General features: G+C 36.3%; 1 protein-coding gene across 1 annotated transcript; it reads right to left on the bottom strand.

The window, feature by feature from the left end:
- Window positions 1–16,343: 16,343 nt before the first annotated feature.
- LOC148178116 (uncharacterized) lies at window positions 16,344–18,215 on the bottom strand. Its single transcript, XM_088031461.1, has 6 exons — window positions 18,089–18,215; window positions 18,017–18,037; window positions 17,468–17,964; window positions 17,105–17,416; window positions 16,905–17,049; window positions 16,344–16,515 (listed from the first exon to the last, which is right to left on the bottom strand). The coding sequence occupies exons 1-6, from the start codon at window positions 18,213–18,215 to the stop codon at window positions 16,418–16,420; spliced, it is 1,200 nt and encodes a 399-aa protein (XP_087887587.1). The 3' UTR covers window positions 16,344–16,417.
- Between the last annotated feature and the right edge of the window lie 210 nt (window positions 18,216–18,425).

The following is an 18,425-nucleotide window of genomic DNA, read 5'->3' as shown; positions in this document are numbered from 1 at the left end:
GCATCGAAAAATGCGGTTTTCTCTAAGAATTTTGATGATTTCGTGCAGAATTCTGCTGTTTTCTTGCAATTCAGCCGTTGAATCTTGGTAAAAAGTGATGATTTTGTAGATTTCGTGCTCTTCTTTGCGAATTCAAGCCAGAAAACAACGAAAATCGGCGAGAAATCGTCGTTTTACATCGAAATATGCGGTTTTCTCTAAGAATTTTGACGATTTCGTGCAGAATTCTGCTGTTTTCTTGCAATTCAGCCGTTGAATCTTGGTAAAAAGTCATGATTTTGTAGATTTCGTGCTCTTCTTTGCGAATTCAAGATAGAAAACAACGAAAATCAGCGAGAAATCGTCGTTTTGCATCGAAATATGCGGTTTTCTCTAAGAATTTTGATGATTTCGTGCAGAATTCTGCTGTTTTCTTACAATTCAGCCGTTGAATCTAGGTAAAAAGTCATGATCTTGTAGATTTCGTGCTCTTCTTGGCGAATTCAAGATAGAAAACAACGAAAATCGGCGAGAAATCGTTGTTTTGCATCGAAATATGCAGTTTTCTCTAAGAATTTTGATGATTTCGTGCAGAATTCTGCTGTTTTCTTGCAATTCAGCCGTTGAATCTTGGTAAAAAGTCATGATTTTGTAGATTTCGTGCTCGTCTTTGCGAATTCAAGCCAGAAAACAACGAAAATCGGCGAGAAATAATCGTTTTGCATCGAAATATGCGGTTTTCTGTAAGAATTTTGATGATTTCGTGCAGAATTCTGCTGTGTTCTTGCAATTCAGCCGTTGAATCTTGGTAAAAAGTCATGATTTTGTAGATTTCGTGCTCTTCTTTGCGAATTCAAGCCAGAAAACCACGAAAATCGGCGAGAAATCGTCGTTTTGCATCGAAATATGCGGTTTTCTCTAAGAATTTTGATGATTTCGTGCAGAATTCTGCTGTTTTCTTGCAATTCAGCCGTTGAATCTTGGTAAAAAGTGATGATTTTGTAGATTTCGTGCTCTTCTTTGCAAATTCAAGCTAGAAAACAACGAAAATCGGCGAGAAATCGTCGTTTTGCATCGAAATATGCGGTTTTCTCTAAGAATTTTGACGATTTCGTGCAGAATTCTGCTGTTTTCTTGCAATTCAGCCGTTGAATCTTGGTAAAAAGTCATGATTTTGTAGATTTCGTGCTCTTCTTGGCGAATTCAAGATAGAAAACAACGAAAATCGGCGAGAAATCGTTGTTTTGCATCGAAATATGCAGTTTTCTCTAAGAATTTTGATGATTTCGTGCAGAATTCTGCTGTTTTCTTGCAATTCAGCCGTTGAATCTTGGTAAAAAGTCATGATTTTGTAGATTTCGTGCTCTTCTTTGCGAATTCAAGCCAGAAAACAACGAAAATCGGCGAGAAATCGTCGTTTTGCATCGAAATATGCGGTTTTCTGTAAGAATTTTGATGATTTCGTGCAGAATTCTGCTGTTTTCTTGCAATTCAGCCGTAGAATCTTGGTAAAAAGTGATGATTTTGTAGATTTCGTGCTCTTCTTTGCGAATTCAAGCCAGAAAACAACGAAAATCGGCGAGAAATCGTTGTTTTGCATCGAAATATGCGGTTTTCTGTAAGAATTTTGATGATTTCGTGCAGAATTCTGCTGTTTTCTTGCAATTCAGCCGTTGAATCTTGGTAAAAAGTCATGATTTTGTAGATTTCGTGCTCTTCTTTGCGAATTCAAGCCAGAAAACAACGAAAATCGGCGAGAAATCGTTGTTTTGCTTCGAAATATGCGGTTTTCTGTAAGAATTTTGATGATTTCGTGCAGAATTCTGCTGTTTTCTTGCAATTCAGCCGTTGAATCTTGGTAAAAAGTCATGATTTTGTAGATTTCGTGCTCTTCATTGCGAATTCAAGCCAGAAAACAACGAAAATCGGCGAGAAATCGTCGTTTTGCATCGAAAAATGCGGTTTTCTGTAAGAATTTTGATGATTTCGTGCAGAATTCTGCTGTTTTCTTGCAATTCAGCCGTTGAATCTTGGTAAAAAGTCATGATTTTGTAGATTTCGTGCTCTTCTTTGCGAATTCAAGCTAGAAAACAACGAAAATCGGCGAGAAATCGTCGTTTTGCATCGAAATATGCGGTTTTCTGTAAGAATATTGATAATTTCGTGCAGAATTCTGCTGTTTTCTTGCAATTCAGCCGTTGAATCTTGGTAAAAAGTCATGATTTTGTAGATTTCGTGCTCTTCTTTGCGAATTGAAGCCAGAAAACAACGAAAATCGGCGAGAAATAATCATTTTGCATCGAAAAATGCGGTTTTCTCTAAGAATTTTGATGATTTCGTGCAGAATTCTGCTGTTTTCTTGCAATTCAGCCGTTGAATCTTGGTAAAAAGTGATGATTTTGTAGATTTCGTGCTCTTCTTTGCGAATTCAAGCCAGAAAACAACGAAAATCGGCGAGAAATCGTCGTTTTGCATCGAAATATGCGGTTTTCTGTAAGAATATTGATAATTTCGTGCAGAATTCTGCTGTTTTCTTGCAATTCAGCCGTTGAATCTTGGTAAAAAGTCATGATTTTGTAGATTTCGTGCTCTTCTTTGTGAATTGAAGCCAGAAAACAACGAAAATCGGCGAGAAATAATCATTTTGCATCGAAAAATGCGGTTTTCTCTAAGAATTTTGATGATTTCGTGCAGAATTCTGCTGTTTTCTTGCAATTCAGCCGTTGAATCTTGGTAAAAAGTGATGATTTTGTAGATTTCGTGCTCTTCTTTGCGAATTCAAGCCAGAAAACAACGAAAATCGGCGAGAAATCGTCGTTTTACATCGAAATATGCGGTTTTCTCTAAGAATTTTGACGATTTCGTGCAGAATTCTGCTGTTTTCTTGCAATTCAGCCGTTGAATCTTGGTAAAAAGTCATGATTTTGTAGATTTCGTGCTCTTCTTTGCGAATTCAAGCCAGAAAACAACGAAAATCGGCGAGAAATCGTCGTTTTGCATCGAAATATGCGGTTTTCTGTAAGAATATTGATAATTTCGTGCAGAATTCTGCTGTTTTCTTGCAATTCAGCCGTTGAATCTTGGTAAAAAGTGATGATTTTGTAGATTTCGTGCTCTTCTTTGCAAATTCAAGCCAGAAAACAACGAAAATCGGCGAGAAATCGTCGTTTTGCATCGAAAAATGCGGTTTTCTGTAAGAATTTTGATGATTTCGTGCAGAATTCTGCTGTTTTCTTGCAATTCAGCCGTTGAATCTTGGTAAAAAGTCATGATTTTGTAGATTTCGTGCTCTTCTTTGCGAATTCAAGATAGAAAACAACGAAAATCGGCGAGAAATCGTTGTTTTGCATCGAAATATGCGGTTTTCTCTAAGAATTTTGATGATTTCGTGCAGAATTCTGCTGTTTTCTTGCAATTCAGCCGTTGAATCTTGGTAAAAAGTCATGATTTTGTAGATTTCGTGCTCTTCTTTGCGAATTCAAGCCAGAAAACAACGAAAATCGGCGAGAAATCGTCGTTTTGCATCGAAATATGCGGTTTTCTGTAAGAATTTTGATGATTTCGTGCAGAATTCTGCTGTTTTCTTGCAATTCAGCCGTAGAATCTTGGTAAAAAGTGATGATTTTGTAGATTTCGTGCTCTTCTTTGCGAATTCAAGCCAGAAAACAACGAAAATCGGCGAGAAATCGTTGTTTTGCATCGAAATATGCGGTTTTCTGTAAGAATTTTGATGATTTCGTGCAGAATTCTGCTGTTTTCTTGCAATTCAGCCGTTGAATCTTGGTAAAAAGTCATGATTTTGTAGATTTCGTGCTCTTCTTTGCGAATTCAAGCCAGAAAACAACGAAAATCGGCGAGAAATCGTTGTTTTGCTTCGAAATATGCGGTTTTCTGTAAGAATTTTGATGATTTCGTGCAGAATTCTGCTGTTTTCTTGCAATTCAGCCGTTGAATCTTGGTAAAAAGTCATGATTTTGTAGATTTCGTGCTCTTCATTGCGAATTCAAGCCAGAAAACAACGAAAATCGGCGAGAAATCGTCGTTTTGCATCGAAAAATGCGGTTTTCTGTAAGAATTTTGATGATTTCGTGCAGAATTCTGCTGTTTTCTTGCAATTCAGCCGTTGAATCTTGGTAAAAAGTCATGATTTTGTAGATTTCGTGCTCTTCTTTGCGAATTCAAGCTAGAAAACAACGAAAATCGGCGAGAAATCGTCGTTTTGCATCGAAATATGCGGTTTTCTGTAAGAATATTGATAATTTCGTGCAGAATTCTGCTGTTTTCTTGCAATTCAGCCGTTGAATCTTGGTAAAAAGTCATGATTTTGTAGATTTCGTGCTCTTCTTTGCGAATTGAAGCCAGAAAACAACGAAAATCGGCGAGAAATAATCATTTTGCATCGAAAAATGCGGTTTTCTCTAAGAATTTTGATGATTTCGTGCAGAATTCTGCTGTTTTCTTGCAATTCAGCCGTTGAATCTTGGTAAAAAGTGATGATTTTGTAGATTTCGTGCTCTTCTTTGCGAATTCAAGCCAGAAAACAACGAAAATCGGCGAGAAATCGTCGTTTTGCATCGAAATATGCGGTTTTCTGTAAGAATATTGATAATTTCGTGCAGAATTCTGCTGTTTTCTTGCAATTCAGCCGTTGAATCTTGGTAAAAAGTCATGATTTTGTAGATTTCGTGCTCTTCTTTGTAAATTGAAGCCAGAAAACAACGAAAATCGGCGAGAAATAATCATTTTGCATCGAAAAATGCGGTTTTCTCTAAGAATTTTGATGATTTCGTGCAGAATTCTGCTGTTTTCTTGCAATTCAGCCGTTGAATCTTGGTAAAAAGTGATGATTTTGTAGATTTCGTGCTCTTCTTTGCGAATTCAAGCCAGAAAACAACGAAAATCGGCGAGAAATCGTCGTTTTACATCGAAATATGCGGTTTTCTCTAAGAATTTTGACGATTTCGTGCAGAATTCTGCTGTTTTCTTGCAATTCAGCCGTTGAATCTTGGTAAAAAGTCATGATTTTGTAGATTTCGTGCTCTTCTTTGCGAATTCAAGATAGAAAACAACGAAAATCAGCGAGAAATCGTCGTTTTGCATCGAAATATGCGGTTTTCTCTAAGAATTTTGATGATTTCGTGCAGAATTCTGCTGTTTTCTTACAATTCAGCCGTTGAATCTAGGTAAAAAGTCATGATCTTGTAGATTTCGTGCTCTTCTTGGCGAATTCAAGATAGAAAACAACGAAAATCGGCGAGAAATCGTTGTTTTGCATCGAAATATGCAGTTTTCTCTAAGAATTTTGATGATTTCGTGCAGAATTCTGCTGTTTTCTTGCAATTCAGCCGTTGAATCTTGGTAAAAAGTCATGATTTTGTAGATTTCGTGCTCGTCTTTGCGAATTCAAGCCAGAAAACAACGAAAATCGGCGAGAAATAATCGTTTTGCATCGAAATATGCGGTTTTCTGTAAGAATTTTGATGATTTCGTGCAGAATTCTGCTGTGTTCTTGCAATTCAGCCGTTGAATCTTGGTAAAAAGTCATGATTTTGTAGATTTCGTGCTCTTCTTTGCGAATTCAAGCCAGAAAACCACGAAAATCGGCGAGAAATCGTCGTTTTGCATCGAAATATGCGGTTTTCTCTAAGAATTTTGATGATTTCGTGCAGAATTCTGCTGTTTTCTTGCAATTCAGCCGTTGAATCTTGGTAAAAAGTGATGATTTTGTAGATTTCGTGCTCTTCTTTGCAAATTCAAGCTAGAAAACAACGAAAATCGGCGAGAAATCGTCGTTTTGCATCGAAATATGCGGTTTTCTCTAAGAATTTTGACGATTTCGTGCAGAATTCTACTGTTTTCTTGCAATTCAGCCGTTGAATCTTGGTAAAAAGTCATGATTTTGTAGATTTCGTGCTCTTCTTGGCGAATTCAAGATAGAAAACAACGAAAATCGGCGAGAAATCGTTGTTTTGCATCGAAATATGCAGTTTTCTCTAAGAATTTTGATGATTTCGTGCAGAATTCTGCTGTTTTCTTGCAATTCAGCCGTTGAATCTTGGTAAAAAGTCATGATTTTGTAGATTTCGTGCTCTTCTTTGCGAATTCAAGCCAGAAAACAACGAAAATCGGCGAGAAATCGTCGTTTTGCATCGAAATATGCGGTTTTCTGTAAGAATTTTGATGATTTCGTGCAGAATTCTGCTGTTTTCTTGCAATTCAGTCGTAGAATCTTGGTAAAAAGTGATGATTTTGTAGATTTCGTGCTCTTCTTTGCGAATTCAAGCCAGAAAACAACGAAAATCGGCGAGAAATCGTTGTTTTGCATCGAAATATGCGGTTTTCTGTAAGAATTTTGATGATTTCGTGCAGAATTTTGCTGTTTTCTTGCAATTCTGCCGTAGAATCTTGGTAAAAGGTGATGAATTTGTAGATTTCGTGCTCTTTTTTGCGAATTCAAGCCAGAAAACAACGAAAATCGGCGAAAAATCGTTGTTTTGCATCGAAATATGCGGTTTTCTGTAAGAATTTTGATAATTTCGTGCAGAATTCTGCGGTTTTCTTGCAATTCAGCCGTTGAATCTTGGTAAAAAGTCATGATTTTGTAGATTTCGTGCTCTTCTTTGAGAATTCAAGCCAGAAAACAACAAAAATCGGCGAGAAATCGTCGTTTTGCATCGAAATATGTGGTTTTCTGTAAGAATTTTGATGATTTCGTGCAGAATTTTGCTGTTTTCTTGCAATTCTGCCGTAGAATCTTGGTAAAAAGTGATGATTTTGTAGATTTCGTGCTCTTCTTTGCGAATTCAAGCCAGAAAACAACGAAAATCGGCGAAAAATCGTTGTTTTGCATCGAAATATGCGGTTTTCTGTAAGAATTTTGATAATTTCGTGCAGAATTCTGCGGTTTTCTTGCAATTCAGCCGTTGAATCTTAGTAAAAAGTCATGATTTTGTAGATTTCGTGCTCTTCTTTGAGAATTCAAGCCAGAAAACAACAAAAATCGGCGAGAAATCGTCGTTTTGCATCGAAATATGCGGTTTTCTGTAAGAATTTTGATGATTTCGTGCAGAATTCTGCTGTTTTCTTGCAATTCAGCCGTTGAATCTTGGTAAAAAGTCATGATTTTGTAGATTTCGTGCTCTTCTTTGCGAATTCAAGCCAGAAAACAACGAAAATCGGCGAGAAATCGTCGTTTTGCATCGAAATATGCGGTTTTCTCTAAGAATTTTGACGATTTCGTGCAGAATTCTGCTGTTTTCTTGCAATTCAGCCGTTGAATCTTTGTAAAAAGTCATGATTTTGTAGATTTCGTGCTCTTCTTGGCGAATTCAAGATAGAAAACAACGAAAATCGGCGAGAAATCGTTGTTTTGCATCGAAATATGCAGTTTTCTCTAAGAATTTTGATGATTTCGTGCAGAATTCTGCTGTTTTCTTGCAATTCAGCCGTTGAATCTTGGTAAAAAGTCATGATTTTGTAGATTTCGTGCTCTTCTTTGCGAATTCAAGCCAGAATACAACGAAAATCGGCGAGAAATCGTCGTTTTGCATCGAAATATGCGGTTTTCTCTAAGAATTTTGATGATTTCGTGCAGAATTCTGCTGTTTTCTTACAATTCAGCCGTTGAATCTAGGTAAAAAGTCATGATCTTGTAGATTTCGTGCTCTTCTTGGCGAATTCAAGATAGAAAACAACGAAAATCGGCGAGAAATCGTTGTTTTGCATCGAAATATGCAGTTTTCTCTAAGAATTTTGATGATTTCGTGCAGAATTCTGCTGTTTTCTTGCAATTCAGCCGTTGAATCTTGGTAAAAAGTCATGATTTTGTAGATTTCGTGCTCGTCTTTGCGAATTCAAGCCAGAAAACAACGAAAATCGGCGAGAAATAATCGTTTTGCATCGAAATATGCGGTTTTCTGTAAGAATTTTGATGATTTCGTGCAGAATTCTGCTGTGTTCTTGCAATTCAGCCGTTGAATCTTGGTAAAAAGTCATGATTTTGTAGATTTCGTGCTCTTCTTTGCGAATTCAAGCCAGAAAACCACGAAAATCGGCGAGAAATCGTCGTTTTGCATCGAAATATGCGGTTTTCTCTAAGAATTTTGATGATTTCGTGCAGAATTCTGCTGTTTTCTTGCAATTCAGCCGTTGAATCTTGGTAAAAAGTGATGATTTTGTAGATTTCGTGCTCTTCTTTGCAAATTCAAGCTAGAAAACAACGAAAATCGGCGAGAAATCGTCGTTTTGCATCGAAATATGCGGTTTTCTCTAAGAATTTTGACGATTTCGTGCAGAATTCTGCTGTTTTCTTGCAATTCAGCCGTTGAATCTTGGTAAAAAGTCATGATTTTGTAGATTTCGTGCTCTTCTTGGCGAATTCAAGATAGAAAACAACGAAAATCGGCGAGAAATCGTTGTTTTGCATCGAAATATGCAGTTTTCTCTAAGAATTTTGATGATTTCGTGCAGAATTCTGCTGTTTTCTTGCAATTCAGCCGTTGAATCTTGGTAAAAAGTCATGATTTTGTAGATTTCGTGCTCTTCTTTGCGAATTCAAGCCAGAAAACAACGAAAATCGGCGAGAAATCGTCGTTTTGCATAGAAATATGCGGTTTTCTGTAAGAATTTTGATGATTTCGTGCAGAATTCTGCTGTTTTCTTGCAATTCAGCCGTAGAATCTTGGTAAAAAGTGATGATTTTGTAGATTTCGTGCTCTTCTTTGCGAATTCAAGCCAGAAAACAACGAAAATCGGCGAGAAATCGTTGTTTTGCATCGAAATATGCGGTTTTCTGTAAGAATTTTGATGATTTCGTGCAGAATTTTGCTGTTTTCTTGCAATTCTGCCGTAGAATCTTGGTAAAAGGTGATGATTTTGTAGATTTCGTGCTCTTTTTTGCGAATTCAAGCCAGAAAACAACGAAAATCGGCGAAAAATCGTTGTTTTGCATCGAAATATGCGGTTTTCTGTAAGAATTTTGATAATTTCGTGCAGAATTCTGCGGTTTTCTTGCAATTCAGCCGTTGAATCTTGGTAAAAAGTCATGATTTTGTAGATTTCGTGCTCTTCTTTGAGAATTCAAGCCAGAAAACAACAAAAATCGGCGAGAAATCGTCGTTTTGCATCGAAATATGTGGTTTTCTGTAAGAATTTTGATGATTTCGTGCAGAATTTTGCTGTTTTCTTGCAATTCTGCCGTAGAATCTTGGTAAAAAGTGATGATTTTGTAGATTTCGTGCTCTTCTTTGCGAATTCAAGCCAGAAAACAACGAAAATCGGCGAAAAATCGTTGTTTTGCATCGAAATATGCGGTTTTCTGTAAGAATTTTGATAATTTCGTGCAGAATTCTGCGGTTTTCTTGCAATTCAGCCGTTGAATCTTAGTAAAAAGTCATGATTTTGTAGATTTCGTGCTCTTCTTTGAGAATTCAAGCCAGAAAACAACAAAAATCGGCGAGAAATCGTCGTTTTGCATCGAAATATGCGGTTTTCTGTAAGAATTTTGATGATTTCGTGCAGAATTCTGCTGTTTTCTTGCAATTCAGCCGTTGAATCTTGGTAAAAAGTCATGATTTTGTAGATTTCGTGCTCTTCTTTGCGAATTCAAGCCAGAAAACAACGAAAATCGGCGAGAAATCGTCGTTTTGCATCGAAATATGCGGTTTTCTCTAAGAATTTCGACGATTTCGTGCAGAATTCTGCTGTTTTCTTGCAATTCAGCCGTTGAATCTTGGTAAAAAGTCATGATTTTGTAGATTTCGTGCTCTTCTTGGCGAATTCAAGATAGAAAACAACGAAAATCGGCGAGAAATCGTTGTTTTGCATCGAAATATGCAGTTTTCTCTAAGAATTTTGATGATTTCGTGCAGAATTCTGCTGTTTTCTTGCAATTCAGCCGTTGAATCTTGGTAAAAAGTCATGATTTTGTAGATTTCGTGCTCTTCTTTGCGAATTCAAGCCAGAATACAACAAAAATCGGCGAGAAATCGTCGTTTTGCATCGAAATATGCGGTTTTCTGTAAGAATTTTGATGATTTCGTGCAGAATTCTGCTGTTTTCTTGCAATTCAGCCGTAGAATCTTGGTAAAAAGTGATGATTTTGTAGATTTCGTGCTCTTCTTTGCGAACTCAAGCCAGAAAACAACGAAAATCGGCGAGAAATCGTTGTTTTGCATCGAAATATGCGGTTTTCTGTAAGAATTTTGATGATTTCGTGCAGAATTTTGCTGTTTTCTTGCAATTCTGCCGTAGAATCTTGGTAAAAAGTGATGATTTTGTAGATTTCGTGCTCTTCTTTGCGAATTCAAGCCAGAAAACAACGAAAATCGGCGAAAAATCGTTGTTTTGCATCGAAATATGCGGTTTTCTGTAAGAATTTTGATAATTTCGTGCAGAATTCTGCGGTTTTCTTGCAATTTAGCCGTTGAATCTTGGTAAAAAGTCATGATTTTGTAGATTTCGTGCTCTTCTTTGAGAATTCAAGCCAGAAAACAACAAAAATCGGCGAGAAATCGTCGTTTTGCATCGAAATATGCGGTTTTCTGTAAGAATTTTGATGATTTCGTGCAGAATTTTGCTGTTTTCTTGCAATTCTGCCGTAGAATCTTGGTAAAAAGTGATGATTTTGTAGATTTCGTGCTCTTCTTTGCGAATTCAAGCCAAAAAACAACGAAAATCGGCGAAAAATCGTAGTTTTGCATCGAAATATGCGGTTTTCTGTAAGAATTTTGATAATTTCGTGCAGAATTCTGCGGTTTCCTTGCAATTCAGCCGTTGAATCTTGGTAAAAAGTCATGATTTTGTAGATTTCGTGCTCTTCTTTGAGAATTCAAGCCAGAAAACAACAAAAATCGGCGAGAAATCGTCGTTTTGCATCGAAATATGCGGTTTTCTGTAAGAATTTTGATGATTTCGTGCAGAATTCTGCTGTTTTCTTGCAATTCAGCCGTTGAATCTTGGTAAAAAGTCATGATTTTGTAGATTTCGTGCTCTTCTTTGCGAATTCAAGCCAGAAAACAACGAAAATCGGCGAGAAATCCTCGTTTTGCATCGAAATATGCGGTTTTCTCTAAGAATTTTGACGATTTCGTGCAGAATTCTGCTGTTTTCTTGCAATTCAGCCGTTGAATCTTGGTAAAAAGTCATGATTTTGTAGATTTCGTGCTCTTCTTGGCGAATTCAAGATAGAAAACAACGAAAATCGGCGAGAAATCGTTGTTTTGCATCGAAATATGCAGTTTTCTCTAAGAATTTTGATAATTTCGTGCAGAATTCTGCTGTTTTCTTGCAATTCAGCCGTTGAATCTTGGTAAAAAGTCATGATTTTGTAGATTTCGTGCTCTTCTTTGCGAATTCAAGCCAGAAAACAACGAAAATCGGCGAGAAATCGTCGTTTTGCATCGAAATATGCGGTTTTCTGTAAGAATTTTGATGATTTCGTGCAGAATTCTGCTGTTTTCTTGCAATTCAGCCGTAGAATCTTGGTAAAAAGTGATGATTTTGTAGATTTCGTGCTCTTCTTTGCGAATTCAAGCCAGAAAACAACGAAAATCGGCGAGAAATTGTTGTTTTGCATCGAAATATGCGGTTTTCTGTAAGAATTTTGATGATTTCGTGCAGAATTTTGCTGTTTTCTTGCAATTCTGCCGTAGAATCTTGGTAAAAAGTGATGATTTTGTAGATTTCGTGCTCTTTTTGCGAATTCAAGCCAGAAAACAACGAAAATCGGCGAAAAATCGTTGTTTTGCATCGAAATATGCGGTTTTCTGTAAGAATTTTAATAATTTCGTGCAGAATTCTGCGGTTTTCTTGCAATTCAGCCGTTGAATCTTGGTAAAAAGTCATGATTTTGTAGATTTCGTGCTCTTCTTTGAGAATTCAAGCCAGAAAACAACAAAAATCGGCGAGAAATCGTCGTTTTGCATCGAAATATGCGGTTTTCTGTAAGAATTTTGATGATTTCGTGCAGAATTTTGCTGTTTTCTTGCAATTCTGCCGTAGAATCTTGGTAAAAAGTGATGATTTTGTAGATTTCGTGCTCTTCTTTGCGAATTCAAGCCAGAAAACAACGAAAATCGGCGAGAAATCGTCGTTTTGCATCGAAATATGCGGTTTTCTCTAAGAATTTTGACGATTTCGTGCAGAATTCTGCTGTTTTCTTGCAATTCAGCCGTTGAATCTTGGTAAAAAGTCACGATTTTGTAGATTTCGTGCTCTTCTTTGCGAATTCATGCCAGAAAACAACGAAAATCGGCGAGAAATCGTCGTTTTGCATCGAAATATGCGGTTTTCTCTAAGAATTTTGACGATTTCGTGCAGAATTCTGCTGTTTTCTTGCAATTCAGCCGTTGAATCTTGGTAAAAAGTCATGATTTTGTAGATTTCGTGCTCTTCTTGGCGAATTCAAGATAGAAAACAACGAAAATCGGCGAGAAATCGTTGTTTTGCATCGAAATATGCAGTTTTCTCTAAGAATTTTGATGATTTCGTGCAGAATTCTGCTGTTTTCTTGCAATTCAGCCGTTGAATCTTGGTAAAAAGTCATGATTTTGTAGATTTCGTGCTCTTCTTTGCGAATTCAAGCCAGAAAACAACGAAAATCGGCGAGAAATCGTCGTTTTGCATCGAAATATGCGGTTTTCTGTAAGAATATTGATAATTTCGTGCAGAATTCTGCTGTTTTCTTGCAATTCAGCCGTTGAATCTTGGTAAAAAGTCATGATTTTATAGATTTCGTGCTCTTCTTGGCGAATTCAAGATAGAAAACAACGAAAATCGGCGAGAAATCGTTGTTTTGCATCGAAATATGCGGTTTTCTGTAAGAATTTTGATGATTTCGTGCAGAATTCTGCTGTTTTCTTGCAATTCAGCCGTTGAATCTAGGTAAAAAGTCATGATTTTGTAGATTTCGTGCTCTTCTTGGCGAATTCAAGATAGAAAACAACGAAAATCGGCGAGAAATCGTTGTTTTGCATCGAAATATGCAGTTTTCTCTAAGAATTTTGATGATTTTGTGCAGAATTCTGCTATTTTCTTGCAATTCAGCCGTTGAATCTTGGTAAAAAGTCATGATTTTGTAGATTTCGTGCTCTTCTTTGCGAATTCAAGCCAGAAAACAACGTAAATCGGCGAGAAATCGTCGTTTTGCATCGAAATATGCGGTTTTCTGTAAGAATTTTGATGATTTCGTGCAGAATTCTGTTGTTTTCTTGCAATTCAGCCGTTGAATCTTGGTAAAAAGTCATGATTTTGTAGATTTCGTGCTCTTCTTTGCGAATTCAAGCCAGAAAACAACGAAAATCGGCGAGAAATCGTCGTTTTGCATCGAAATATGCGGTTTTCTGTAAGAATTTTGATGATTTCGTGCAGAATTCTGCTGTTTTCTTGCAATTCAGCCGTTGAATCTAGGTAAAAAGTCATGATTTTATAGATTTCGTGCTCTTCTTGGCGAATTCAAGTTAGAAAACAACGAAAATCGGCGAGAAATCGTTGTTTTGCATCGAAATATGCGGTTTTCTGTAAGAATTTTGATGATTTCGTGCAGAATTCTGCTGTTTTCTTGCAATTCAGCCGTTGAATCTAGGTAAAAAGTCATGATTTTGTAGATTTCGTGCTCTTCTTGGCGAATTCAAGATAGAAAACAACGAAAATCGGCGAGAAATCGTTGTTTTGCATCGAAATATGCAGTTTTCTCTAAGAATTTTGATGATTTTGTGCAGAATTCTGCTGTTTTCTTGCAATTCAGCCGTTGAATCTTGGTAAAAAGTCATGATTTTGTAGATTTCGTGCTCTTCTTTGCGAATTCAAGCCAGAAAACAACGTAAATCGGCGAGAAATCGTCGTTTTGCATCGAAATATGCGGTTTTCTGTAAGAATTTTGATGATTTCCTGCAGAATTCTGCTGTTTTCTTGCAATTCAGCCGTAGAATCTTAGTAAAAAGTCATGATTTTGTAGATTTCGTGCTCTTCTTTGCGAATTCAAGCCAGAAAACAACGAAAATCGGCGAGAAATCGTCGATTTGCATCGAAAAATGCGGTTTTCTGTAAGAATTTTGATGATTTCGTGCAGAATTCTGCGGTTTTCTTGCAATTCAGCCGTTGAATCTTGGTAAAAAGTCATGATTTTGTAGATTTCGTGCTCTTCTTTGCGAATTCAAGCCAGAAAACAACGAAAATCGGCGAGAAATCGTCGTTTTGCATCGAAATATGCGGTTTTCTGTAAGAATTTTGAAGATTTCGTGCAGAATTCTGCTGTTTTCTTGCAATTCAGCCGTTGAATCTTGGTAAAAAGTCATGATTTTGTAGATTTCGTGCTCTTCTTTGCGAATTCAAGCCAGAAAACAACGAAAATCGGCGAGAAATAATCGTTTTGCATCGAAATATGCGGTTTTCTGTAAGAATTTTGATGATTTCGTGCAGAATTCTGCTGTTTTCTTGCAATTCAGCCGTTGAATCTTGGTAAAAAGTCATGATTTTGTAGATTTCGTGCTCTTCTTTGCGAATTCAAGCCAGAAAACCACGAAAATCGGCGAGAAATCGTCGTTTTGCATCGAAATATGCGGTTTTCTGTAAGAATTTTGATGATTTCGTGCAGAATTCTGCTGTTATCTTGCAATTCAGCCGTTGAATCTTGGTAAAAAGTCATGATTTTGTAGATTTCGTGCTCTTCTTTGCGAATTCAAGCCAGAAAACAACGAAAATCGGCGAGAAATAATCGTTTTGCATCGAAATATGCGGTTTTCTGTAAGAATTTTGATGATTTCGTGCAGAATTCTGCTGTTTTCTTGCAATTCAGCCGTTGAATCTTGGTAAAAAGTCATGATTTTGTAGATTTCGTGCTCTTTTTTGCGAATTCAAGCCAGAAAACAGTAGTGATACAAAGCCGGTTCTGCAGCGGAAGTCGTAATCTCGAGCGCCCGTCCGGTGATGTATTGCTGGTCATCTACCAATCAGGCGCACAGATGGTGTCGGCGGCTCTTCCGGCGTATTGCTGGTCATCTGCCAATCAGGTGGCGGGTGATTTAAAAAGTTGACAGATGGCGGTGGGAATTTGACAGCTGGTGGCGGGAAATTGAAATGTGTAGCCGGTTGGAGGCGCCGCGAGCCGATAAACAGTTCAATTTGCGCGTGCGCGGCTAAACGGCGGGAAATTTAAAAATTTGACAGATGGCGGTGGAAATTTGACAGCTGGCGGCGGGAAATTTGAATTGACAGATGGCTGTAAATTTGACATTTGATCGTTCAAGATGGCGTCTTTAATTGTGACAGCTGGTAGAGGATCAAGATGGCGGTGACGGTTTGGGTGACAATCATAGAGGGCGCTATAGAGAGCAAAAAATTCAAAAAAATTTGAGTGCGGTTCTCGGAAAAAATTGCAATTTCTCGGAAAAAAATATTATAATTTCTCGGAAAAAACATGTAAAGTAGTTCGTTATTTGGGTGTGGTCATTTGGTCTGATTTCCGCGTTTCTCGGAATAACCGCAAACATTGATAACAGACCAAACTAGATGTTTTCAAACAAGACAAAAATTTAAAATAGTTCGCAGGGTATAAACAAGGTGTTTAAGATTTTCAGTCGCTGCTTGTATTTTTTATGAGACTTTTGGTGGGTCGTATGTACGATTTTCTGTAGCGGGATATTTAAAAATGGTGGAGTGCACGCCATCTATCCATCGTGGTGTGGTAGAAATCTGTATTATCGATTAAAAAATTTTCTGGAAATATGTAAAAAGTGTATGGGGCAATGACACTATTATAGCGATCGAGTACCTATATAATAATAAATTAATGAAAAAAAAAAAATTCTGCAGGTCGTCTAATGTATGCAGGAATCTGCAAATCGATCAACATTAGTAGATGTCATATTTTTAGCGCAAATTTTGAATTCGATAAGAGGTGTGTGAGTGGGTGGTGCGTGCAAATATAAATCCAATTGAACTTCCGTAATTTACAAGTATTCAAAATGAATACGCAAACAAGAGAAGAAGTCAAATCAATTATTAGAAACCGATGGCCTAATCTTAAATTTGTAAGTTTATGATCTTTATATAATATATTTATGTTTTATTTTAACCTATCTTTATCAGTTTGTCTTGGTGTCTCTTGAAAAACTCCCTGAAGATGCTGAAATTCTCAATATATCAGGGTGTGAACTAGGCAGTGTAGGTTGTATAAACAATACATGGGGCCTACATATTTACCATAAGGTGAGTTCCTTTTTTCATATATTTTCAATTCAAGGAATTTATTTTTGAATATCTTCACAGTATCCTGAGACAATTCGAAGGCGTGGAAGACCACGGAAAAGGAAGCCTTCTTTTCAATTTATTGCTTTGTAAATATATTATATACAAATAAAATTAAATAAAAGTATAAAGTTTTATTTATTATTCAAAATAAAGGGCGTGCAATATAAGCAATAAAGAATTACTTAACTAATTACATATATGAAAAGCGTGTTTGGCGCTTTTTGGTAAGGAGCTTATATTTTTTCTTATTATAGTCATCGTCGTCGTCGTCCTCATCGTTGCAGTGATCTGTGAGAAAAATATTATCAATATTTCATAAGAATGATCATCAATGTGATGATTAGAATAAATTGAATAATGATGCCCACGAAAGTGAATAAATTTTATTCAAACTAATAAATCGTTTATTGTCAAAAGGTGATAAAGCTTTTATTAATTTTAAAAGTGCAAAGTGATGTATTTGAATTAAATGTATTCTGTCGTGCCCATTTTTAAAGCTGAAATAAACAATAAAGCAATAAATAGCCTGTTCAGAATACGATTTTTCACAATACCTACATTTCATAATTTGAATTTAAATTCGAATCTAACGAATAAATTGTGTTAAATTAATCTTTATGCGGTAAATGATGTTAATATAGATGTTAGTGTTAAAATCAAGACATTGATATTATTACCTCTATTTTTGTGCTTCAACTTCCTCGACTGTGGCATGTATGAATTTGATCCTGCTGATATTTTAACGAATTTGTCGATTGAGAGAGTTATAAATAAAATTGAATCAAGTTGCCATCCACTTCCAGATGATTCAAAATTACATGTCTGCGAATGAAAAATTAAATTAATACTAATAATAATAAGACATGTAAGTACTTACTTGGGCAATGAGATTTCGAAATAAAAGCGTCAAAATATAGTGTAGTTTCTCATTCGTTGTTGTTTTCAAAAATATTTTATTTTCAGTAGTAAAGTATTTATTTTCTCCGTTGACTTTATTATCATCCGCCAGCCGTAACACATATTTGCTACATAATTCCAAATTAAATTTGAGAGCACCCAATTGTTTAATTTTTTTATGTAACAAATCTTTAATCATATTCATCGAATCAACCAACAACTCGAAAAGTTCCACATGGTTATGGTTGTAGAGAATGTAGGTCTCAACGCGCGATTTGAACGCCAATAATGGCTGTAAAGGAGAAATTAATACCAAAATTTAGTTAAAATAAAGACTACTTACTTTGATTAGAGATAACCTTCGTAGTGGAGCTGATGTTGATGATGATGTTGATTGCTGGTGCTGGTGCTGCTGCAGTCCACTTCCTTGAGGTTGATGATGATGATGATGGGAAAATGCTTGTAGTTTTTCGTCTAGTAAATGTTTTAAACATTGAAGTTGAATAAATTTTGTTTGATTTTTGCGTTTTTCCCAGACAGATTTTGATGAACTCAACAATAGGTTTTTACATTCTTTTGTTGACTTTGCAATTTCTTCATTGATTTCGGTCACATTTTCTTTCGAATCCAAAGAAATATTGTTCAACATGTTTTCTATGTTCTTGATTTGTTCATCCATGCTAGTAGATGATGTTGATGAAGATGCTGATGATGACGATGACGACGACGATGATGATAGTTTCGTTGATTTATTCATGTTTCTCAAATTCAAAAACGTTGGCCTTTTCTGCCTTACCAACGTCTTTCTGCCCTCTGAAGATGATACTTGATCCTTTACCGCTCAACAAATAATTTCGAAGCTCGGAATTATCCAAAAAGTTTTGCGCCAAACGTTTGGGTAAAAAGAGATCACCTTTTCCATCAACAGAACAAACAACCGAATTTCCAAATTTTGTTTTAATACACTTTATATTAATAATTTTATACGAATGATCAACTACTAAGTCTTCATTTGCCCGAACACGATTGGGCAATGTGCATGAAGCGGTGTCATTTAATGACTGAAGAGTATTATGATGATTGGAATTCATTTTAATGATTTAAGTAATGCACGCGGACAGTAAAACTAGAATGAAGTGTCTGAAACTGAAATGAATAATAGATCTCCTTGTATGAAATAATTTATTACGTCACACAAAAATGATAAGCAAAAGCGTAAATTTGATTGGTTCTAAAATTAAAATATTTCATCATCGGTCGAAACCACCGAAGAAGAGGAAGAAGACGATGAAATATGTACA

The sequence above is a fragment of the Gnatocerus cornutus genome, chromosome 2, assembly GCF_029298725.1.
Source record: "Gnatocerus cornutus isolate USDA-ARS CGAHR chromosome 2, icGnaCorn1.1, whole genome shotgun sequence".
In the NCBI taxonomy this organism is placed as follows: Eukaryota; Metazoa; Arthropoda; class Insecta; order Coleoptera; family Tenebrionidae; genus Gnatocerus; species Gnatocerus cornutus.
This window is presented reverse-complemented; position numbering and strand designations above follow the sequence as displayed.